General features: G+C 41.7%; 1 protein-coding gene across 2 annotated transcripts; it reads right to left on the bottom strand.

Moving 5' to 3' along the window:
* Positions 1 to 823: 823 nt before the first annotated feature.
* On the bottom strand, positions 824 to 9,533 carry LOC117433497 (N-fatty-acyl-amino acid synthase/hydrolase PM20D1.2-like). 2 transcript variants are annotated; one of them, XM_034055807.3, is made up of 13 exons: positions 9,114 to 9,532; positions 8,413 to 8,499; positions 7,611 to 7,843; positions 7,386 to 7,472; positions 7,133 to 7,266; positions 6,328 to 6,447; positions 5,914 to 5,989; positions 5,475 to 5,536; positions 4,477 to 4,555; positions 3,588 to 3,659; positions 3,161 to 3,326; positions 2,139 to 2,238; positions 824 to 2,056 (listed from the first exon to the last, which is right to left on the bottom strand). In XM_034055807.3, the coding sequence occupies exons 1-13, from the start codon at positions 9,355 to 9,357 to the stop codon at positions 1,927 to 1,929; spliced, it is 1,590 nt and encodes a 529-aa protein (XP_033911698.3). In that variant the 5' UTR covers positions 9,358 to 9,532; the 3' UTR covers positions 824 to 1,926. The 2 variants fall into 2 exon arrangements, 1 of the variants encoding a protein (XP_033911698.3); XR_009309523.1 differs by lacking the exon at positions 824 to 2,056 and having other exon boundaries at positions 2,800 to 3,326; positions 9,114 to 9,533.
* Positions 9,534 to 9,772: the final 239 nt, after the last annotated feature.

The raw sequence follows: 9,772 nt of genomic DNA on the forward strand, positions 1-9,772 counted from the left end.
ACGGGCAGGATGTTTATCCTCCAGTACTTTCCTCGTGGTGTGTAGCTTTATTCCATATCCTGTAGAGCCGTGCTAAAATCTGTTTGCAACAAGAAATCGATCTCAAAGCCGGTAAACGGAACATCTGCTTATTTCACTTGCATTGAGACAAAAGCCCTCTACATACTCGCTAATGAGATCTCTAAACTGGGCACTTATAAGTGAGTTGGTGTCTTTCAAGAGGATTGTTATCAAAATTAGTTTAATCCGACTGCCAGTTATCAGCAGCTTTATTAGATGGAGCTTGCCAGCTGGGCCCCTAAGCTTGAGTTCATGCATTGCTTACAACCACAAAAAACAAAAAAAAACTACAAGGGTTTCATGCTGTTGTTGAGAATAATCATTGCTAGATTTATTTTCCATTTCCTTTAACATTTTCTACGTTGTTCAGTATTCTAATATCCTCTTGGTTTTAGGAATAATAAGCTCATGAGATCTACTGCACCACTTTCCTTTCCAAACCCAGTAAATGATTCTTTCAGACTAACTCACTAGAGAGAGAATGCTGTACTTGAACAGGGAAGTTGTTTTTTCCATTGCTAATAGAAGTGGAACCAAACCTTGGACCCCTTACAAAAGATGGCCAAGAAAAACACACACGATGGTTCAGGACGGCCGTGCTACCCATCCCTGCACACAAGACTAAAAAGTGTCAGGAAAGTTCACAAGCTTGACTGCTTCAGCTTACAAGCTTGACAGAGATTCTACTCCTCTTGTCCTCATGCTCCCAAAACAGAAAACGATGTTGAAAGTGCAGCTGATCACAGGAAAGACCACAGATAGCTTGGATTTGTCCTTTTATTTTCACATCAAATGCATCTTCATTTTCTTTTAACAATCAGTGCTTCAATATTGCTCTAGCTGCCTGTATTTAAATTAAAGTCTTACCAATAACAATGAATTTGGCTGCTAGATTTTAGTAGTAGTGTCCAGTGCTACCCGATTAGTGTTGCAGCTCTTAAATCAAGTGAAATCTAACCTGAAAATGTTTTGAATTATGTCCATCTGATCAAGCACAAATGGTTTCCAAGATAAAGACATCACAGTAACCCATCACAAGCCAGATTAGAAAAATGTCACATGAGCTAGATTCTACAAACCTGAAAAGGTTCTAGAATGTGTACATCTGGTTTCATCACAATCCAGCAAGAGGTTCTGAAGAGGTGCTGTATAACATGCACACAGATTGCCAGAGATCTGCATAGTAACTGGGAACTCGTGGGTCTCAATGAAAGTAGTCAGAAAGCAGGAGCATTTCCAGCAGTCAAACCCGTGCAGCTCATAGTGTCTAGACTGCTTTAAATAAATCATGAATGCCTTCTCAAATAAAAACAGGGAGGCCAGACTGTTGTAACATTACCATGTGTGTTTTTTGTCTTGTAAATAGAACAACCCTTTCGGAAGCAAGCAGGTCAGGCGTTTCCCAAGAAACTGACAACATTTAGATTAAGCTACTATCTGCTACTATTTAAATCAATAAAATAGACACCATGCCCACTTAAAAAAAAAAAATAACTAAATTGCCTGTCCAGTGTAAAGCTTAAACAATGAAATGCAAACCATATGCAAAACCTCTGCCTCTGTCACCTGGCTGGTTTTGTGCAGATGAATCGTGGAATGCATTAGGTATGGTGCGCAGTGTCAGAATCACACTATTTCTGATGCAGGGAGGGCAAACTGGAGAGATCACAGTTGATTCAAGGTGTTTTTTCAAGTTGCAGAACATCGATTAATATGATAATTTCTTAGCAACTGTAGCAGTACAGTCTTGATTAGTATAATGATTCATGAATCAATCTTCATTATGGCAACAGCATTGTTATCATTACACATGTTGCCAGTCTGGGTACAGTACAGACACGTCAAAAATCACGTCAAATCACCAGCCTACAGTTCGTGAACACTGCCATGGGGTTCTGGAAGCTTCCCGATATCGCAGTTCTGGAACAGCCGGAAATAGAACATCACAATCTCTTCGTAGTTCTTTACAGAAATCCTTTCGTTGATTCCGTGGAACCTGGTGGTGGGGGGATATGGGAAAGTTAGCCAATCAGAGCATCGTACGGGGAGCGGATTGCGAAGGTTGTGGCCGGGCTCACCTGCGCGTGTCTCCTGGTTTGAACCAGGTCGGAGCGAACCTGTAAATCTCCTTGGTCAGGTCGACAAAGTGTCTGCTATCGGTGTTCCCCACGCAGATACCTGGGACCGGGCACAACAGAACGACAGCAGGAATGAGGCACAGTACAGGCCAACTGACTTCCACTGGACAAGCGGTAATGGAAACACTACACTAACAGTTGCTTTTAGTACTAAAAAAACAAAGCAAAGGTCTATTTTAAAAACAAGAGTTTGCTTTTCGCATTGTATGCAGTGATAGCATTAAATACCTTTTTAAAAGCCATTATAAAGATCCCCAAAATGTAAATTTAATCGCAGGGTCAGTTGCAAAATTAGACACAAGTCTTTCGTGCGAAGGCACTGTTGAATCTTATACAAAATACTTGCCATGACATTCAAATCTCTCTCGTTTCCGCCAGTTGCACATTAGTAATGAACCGAATTCCCCAGAACAACCAACCATTCATTGGAAAAGATTGCTCCCAAGGGCAAAGGCATTCTTTCTCTTATTTCTGTTTGTAGATCACTATTATCTGACATAGCCAAGCCTAACCCTAAAGGCAAGTATGAAATGCTATAGTCATATTCTGTGCTGAAACAGCCCATTCAGTGCTGAACACAGGGCACCTACAGAACACTCACAGGAGCGCAGTGTAACCAATACTGCCTGGTGGACGCCTTGATGATGTCATCTTTCACTGGGTTTCTAAATGTGGAAGAACTTGAACCTGTGTGGCAACTTCTTGAACAAATATAAAACCGAGCAGTTGTGCCGGACTTCATAACAGTAGTACAGTACTTCATGTTAGATTTCGGAATGTCACATTTTTCCATTTTTGTCAGTTGTTTCGTTAAGTACATGGCAAAGTACAAAGCGGTATGTTAATTCAATATGTTAATGTAACATTATTCAGCAGGATTCATTCATCTTCATGAACAGCACTGAGTGTTCACTGGGGTTTGTACTGTGTTGGTTCTTAGCAGTTGTATCAATGCTGGATACCTGGTGCTACAGAGACCTGAGGGAACAGCTCCAGCACTGTTTTCTTAATGACCTGATACCCAAAGGATGTTTCACTGTGGGAGCTGACGGGGAGAGGGTCGAATCCACTGATGAGATCCACCTTCACACGCTCGTCAGCCACCGTGTCTCTGACGATCTGCAGAACCTACAGAGACCAAGAGGAGGCGTCTATCTATCTATACACACACAATGTTATATATATATATATATATATATATATATATATATATATATATATATATATATATATATATATATATATATATATATCTTCCTTTTACAAGCAATGGCAGTTGTAGCATTTGCTAATGATTTCATGTACAGAACGCCCCAACAGGAAGGAGAGGGCTTTTTAAATAAACCAGTACTCAACAACACGTTCAGAAAAACACTTTATGATATTAACCTCTTCCAGGGACTGTGCAGAATGGATCCGGAAATTCACAATTGCTTCTGCATACGGTGGGATAACGTTTACCTGGACACATGAGAAAGCAAACAAACAAACAGCCAAATAAATAAAGAGGCAGCAGTCAGCTTTGAAATCACTGGGATTGAAAAGTTAAAGCCACCTGTCAGTTACCCGTCACTGTATTTGAATTGCAATAGTAAAGCTGGTCTATAAATCAACCCCTGGAGGAAAATGCCAGCTGAGTTAATTTAGGATACAAAGGACCGGTATTTCAGCATTTTAGAAAATGTGCTTTTTCAGTTCCCACGCACAGCACGTTATTTCATCAGTAACAGCACCACCTGCAGGCTTCAACCTGTAACTTCTGGTACCAGGCTGGTATACCATCTCAAGTCTCTCCATGTTAAAATGACTACATTGATATGGTGGTCTGTCTGACCATTAGTTTAGCATAAACTTAGTTAATTTTTTTTTTTAAGGCCAGATTTTCCAAGGCAGATTTCTTTGTCCTGTGTAAGAAAGAAAACATGTTACAAAATCTATAAAAAGCAAAAAAAATAAACCCACACATTTATTCCACGTAGAGGACCTTAAAATAATACTCTGAGTTCTGTGTTCCAAGTGAAACATTTACAGTTCTCTTCTACTTTTAGAAAAAAAAAAGAAATGGTTTAAACACTGCTCTAGGGCACATCCTGCAGGTAGAAATGAAATTCCATAGATCCACTGGAACCCAACATGCCAGCCTAATTGAATCTTTTATGAACAAACTAAATCTAGCTACCCTCGAACGCCCTTTCATCCGTTCCGATCGCAGAGACAGTGTCAGTCTCACCCCTCTTACTCTTCTCTCTTGGAACAGGAATAAAAGAATGAGCCGTACCTTTATTCCAGCGTTGAACATGGTAACTGCAGTGGTGGTCCGGACGAAAGCGTTGGACTCAGGTTTTCTTTCAAGAACCCTACGAAAACAGAAACCCAAAACAAACCAAAACAGTGAAGGATAGCAGAGGCCACTGCAGTTAAATTCAGACTGTTTTTAAATTACTGGGAGGTTGTAAGTGTGTTATACTATGCATTTCACATAGTTTACCCTGGTTTGCCATGTATATGCTTTACGACATACCTCGCTATTCTTTACCACGCTTTCACTGTGCTCTGTTACACTTTGCCATGCTTTTACTATGGGACACTTTTATAAGGGACAGTACCCCTGTGTTTGGCTCCAGTCAGTTTGCATGTGTGGGGTGTGTATCTTTGACGGTTCCATTGCATGAGGAAGAAGCCTGACTAAATAAATCAATCAAAACGCAGAGCATAGTAATAGGAGCTTATAGAGTTACATCGATTTTTGCTCTTACCTGTTTACAAGTTAAATAATGCGCAATGCTTGCCAATGATTGTAATGGAAACCTTGTTCAATTCATTCGGTACAGTACATCATTACATTCACAGTACACCGTTACTGTTTCACCTTTTGAGGCAACTGAGAAACACATACGGATCTCAGATAACTATTAATCCTCTATGGCATTAGAGGGAAGAAAAGTTTCCATGTGTCAGAAAGAATTCCGATTCACTAAGCATTTACCTCAGTGAGGAAAGTTTGATGCCAAGTCACAGAAGCCAGCAGGAAACTGCTAACTACTAACCCTAGTAAGTGCTCGTTTTTTTTGGTAATATTTAACAGACACAAACTTCACACTGGAGCAAAGGCTTACTATTTATCTAACCCAGTGTTTTAAATAAAACTTTTTTTTTTTAAATAAAAAGATTCCATTCACTATAATGAGGAGGTTAGCTGTGCTGTACAAACAAAACAGCAGCCTGTTGCTATAATTGGCTATTCTAGTGCAATGAGGCATTTAAACAGATCCTTACCTGCTTACCACAGGGGAAAAGAGCCAAAGATTGGTCATAATGAACCGTACAGGTAAGCTGAACTGTAAAACAGTAAAGGGAAATATTAGAAACAGAACAACAGATAGCTATACAGATCTGGCTACCTAATATTGAGTTGTTCCCATTTGTCTTTGAGCTTGTCTGTCGAACCCTAACTGCCAGGACCAACAGGCTTCCTCATTCCCTTCAAATCATGTGTCAGTGTAACTTTGTAACTATGTGGGGCCCTCTGTCTGTCTATACGGTATACATGTAGAGTAGGTGGGGCTGGCAGAATTAAATTTACATTATCACATGATTTGAGTGGAACTCCAATCAGATTTAGAGAACAATGATGGTTGCAAAGACAATGCAACAGTAATGCGTTATGTGAATGCTGGCATTAACTCAAAGGCAGGGATTTGAGTTTCAGACTCGCCTTGGAAGCCAGGTGCTCAAAGGTACCCAGCTCTGGTCCTAATCCAAACAGTCTGGGCATGGGGTTCTTTTCCAGCCTAGAAGAAAAACAGGTTTGTAACTGTGCAATAAGCCACTGCATTTGATCATTTCAGCAGTAAAAGTGAACGTCACAATACAGCCTGGAAATAGCTACAGCTCAGTTCCACCAATCCGCTCTGTTGCGTGAAGAAGTCTTGTTGCTGGACTGCTGCCTGCGTGTCTTGGGATCCCCAGTGGAGACCGGTGACTTCACACAGCCAGGATGCAAACCTCCGCTCCCCTGGCTGTATGACTCACCTGCACACCAACCTGTCGTGCTTTTACCAGGGGAGCCCCTGGGGGACCCGTCCTGTTTGCTACACTCGTTCAGTGCACTGCTCCCCCTTCTCCTCACCTGGACACTGCTGCTGCCAGGATGCCGATGCTCGTCTCACTCGGAGGCATGGAGGAGTGCCCGGTTCCCGTGGCGACGCTCAGCTTCACGGTGCCCTGCCCCTTCTCACTTGTACCTATGCTGTAACAGACACAGAAACCCATGGGTTCAGATACAGAAAGCATGGTTTGCATTGCAAATACATACTTGAGATTTCATGGCTCTTCAGCACAACGGAGCGGGTTAAACAAATATTTTAAAAGCTGTTTTTTTCCCCTCAATGACTCCTTCAATACACCAAACCTTTAAACTGCTAGAGCAGTAAAAACAACTCCACTCAACACAGCAGTCATGTGGCACCTGGTCTTGTCCTTATAAAAGTTTCGCACAGTATTTTTGCATTTAACAAAGTTTACCCTGGTTTGCCAGGTTTGCTTTACCGTACCTCGCTATCCTTTGCAATGTGTACCTATGTTTTACAATGCTTTATTACACTTTGCTATGCTTTTACTGTGGCAAACTTTTGTAAGCTACTTTAGTATTTTTTTATAGATAGTGAAACTAATTCATTATAGTAGTCTTGCATGCAAAGCTACTTAGCAGAAAGAGTTAAAGGTGTAATATCTATAAAAACGTCTCAATTAGAAAATGGATGTCTGTGCTGTCTTATAGAGATGTCCCAATACCAAAAAGTTTGGGTTTAGGAATGAAAGGAATGAAAGTTTGGGTTTAGGAATGGTGGGGCATGCAGGTGGGTGTCCTGTTTAGCAAGAAAAAATGTGTGACTGGTCCCTCTCTACAGTGTATTTATGGGGGTCTGGCTTACAGTGCTGCTGGTCCTTGCAAACCATCTATGATCCCGTCCAGCACGGCCAAGCCCTCGTCCAGTAGGAAGGACAGCTTCACTGCCCTCGACTTCAGGAGGGCAACGATATTCATCGCGCCTTGAAGTCCGTTCACCTGCCAAACAAACAAAACACAGTCACTTTCCCAGAGACTGAAACAAAGAAAGGATCAGGAAAGTATATTGCAGCAGGATGGATGTGTCTGGTAGATCTGTGTGATGAAAGCTGCTTTACCTCTTCATCGTGTCCAAACCCAATGTAGAACGTGCGTCGGGGTCTGTAGCCTCTCTCTAACAAATACTCCAAAGCCTGGAGGATTCCCTGTAAAAACACAACATGCATATGGATTTATTTAGTTAGTTATTTAACCAGGACATTTACCCATTGAGATTGTGGAATTCCAGCCCGAAAGAAGGATTTTTAACGTTGATGACTGAAGTGTAGCTGACAGTCTCTTACCATGAGGGACTGCTTGTTGTCGATGGTCCCTCGCCCGTAGATGAAGCCGTCGATCTCCTGGGCGGAGAAGGGAGGGGCGTCCCAGCCCTCCTGGCTGGCAGGGACCACATCGATGTGGGCGAGCAGCATGTAGGGCTGCAGAGACGGCTCCGAGCCTGGCACCGTGAACAGGTGGCTGTAGTTCGCAACCACCTCATGCTTCACAAGGGTGGAGGAGAAGACTGTAGGAAAGGCTGGCAAAGGAACAGACAAAAAGGCTTCAGAACTCAAGGGTGCATTGATCACCCTGAACTTAAAGTGCTTGAACCTAACAGAATACTTACCTATCAATTCACTATATAGGTCTCAAATGTTTGATATTGCAAACACATATTTTCACTATAAAACATCAGTTTCTACTACTGGCTACAAGGAGTGTCAATCATTAGGGGAAGCAGCTGATTGGTTACAAACAGGAAAGAAAGCCCTGAAGAGGTGGGGACAATTTCACTCTCCAGGTGCTGAAAGCAAGGTACAATGTTTCAATATGAAAATACATGTTTGTTAAAAACATAGGTTTGTTTAAGAACTACACAGTGAAGACCTAATTAGTGAATGGATATGCAAAGTGTGGGCAATGTATGGAATTATTTTGTCATCTTCAACCTCTTTAAAGAAAAAAAAGGAAAATGAAACAAGTCTTGTAGAGAGACGTTTGAAATGTCATCTTCCGGAGATTCAGCACAAGCTCCCATTGCATAATCAACATACACCAACCAGTTTACTTAAAAACTTAATATTTCCCTTCTGACGTAAACGTTACCTTTGAGCAGAAAGCGTCTGAACTCCTCCAGCGCTGTGGTGTTAAGCTGAGTTTGCGAGAAAGCCACTGTGGGGATTCTTATCGCATCTATAAATAAACAGAAACGAGGCAGCGTGGGTAGACTGGCATATTGAATGGGGTTGAGCACAAGGGTAGATAAAGACCTGGACTAGTGCACACCTGTTTAAAGTGCAAATAATGAACAATGGGGGTGATTGCCAATTCAATGATAATGTTTATTGAAAATGGGGTAAAACGGCCAATACTGTACCATTTACAGTTCTGCATTTCTAGAAAATAGGTAAAACAGGGACACCCGGATATTTAATAAGGCGTCTGACTGGTGTCAAACGGGCAGACTGCCCCACCCCACGTTAGTATGAATCTATTTTACATGTACTGCACAAAACCATTGTTCATTAAACACTGAAGAATTAAATGCTTTCAATGTGTATGGCAAAGGCACTTTGGTTGCAAAATCCATATATGCATTGGAAAAAGTCATGGTAAAGTTATTTTACAAATCTACACAGCGGTCGTTGGGTGTTTTCGTCATGACGTTGACACTGTAAACAGTACCTGGGCTTGCCCGGACTGGACTGCGTGCGTTCAGAGTCTAAGTGAAGCCCACTTTTTGCTTTACGCAGGATTCTGAAAGTATACACACACAGTAAGAATTATTTTTTATTTTACAACTGTACCTTTGAATCTGGCAATTAGCTGCTGTCTCTCCAGCTGGCTGATGTGCGGAGGAATCTGCTCCCGTTTTTCCCACAAAGCAAGCTGGAGGCCCGCATTGGTATCAAAGGTGAGGGTCCTCACGAGTGCCGTTACCAACAGAAACAGGAAGATTAACAAGAAGCTCAGGCCCGTCACTTTTAGAAGCCTAAACACTTTGACATGATTACACGTGCTTCTGCTTGTTGTATGCTTCCTGCCTGTCATTTTAAAAACGTAAACTCTTCTGTCTGTGTTGTCCCTCGTCACATTACCCGAATGAATGTCACTCACAGTCAGACTGTATGCATTTAACCGCTGGCGTGTATTTGAATAAGCATTGTAATACTGTATGTGCTAAAGGTAAGGTTTTATTAAGCCACTGCGCATGTGATGTGAAGTTTACCGTACTTGCACGAATATAAGCGCACATTAGACGGCACAGATTTCCATTCATTAAAATAATAACACGCTTCAAAATACTCACACCACCTTGTGGTAATTCGTTGCAATTACATGTAATTGACAGACACAGTAGGATTTTGTATTTTGACTAGTACCCAGCACACAGGGCATTACAATCTTGGCTTCTGGAAATTCTTGAAAATGTGATGGTCACAACGACATCACTTTCATGGAATTA

This window comes from Acipenser ruthenus, chromosome 30, assembly GCF_902713425.1.
Source record: "Acipenser ruthenus chromosome 30, fAciRut3.2 maternal haplotype, whole genome shotgun sequence".
NCBI classification, from domain to species: domain Eukaryota; kingdom Metazoa; phylum Chordata; class Actinopteri; order Acipenseriformes; family Acipenseridae; genus Acipenser; species Acipenser ruthenus.

Excerpts from the sequence above, each read along its gene's own strand:
- LOC117433497 (XM_034055807.3), bottom strand. The coding sequence starts at position 9,357 with ATGACAGGCAGGAAGCATACAACAAGCAGAAGCACGTGTAATCATGTC. Across the intron at positions 7,267-7,385 it reads GGTTTGGACACGATGAAGAG|GTGAACGGACTTCAAGGCGC; the intron begins GTAAAGCAGCTT and ends TTTGTTTGGCAG. Across the intron at positions 6,448-7,132 it reads TTGCAAGGACCAGCAGCACT|CATAGGTACAAGTGAGAAGG; the intron begins GTAAGCCAGACC and ends TGTCTGTTACAG.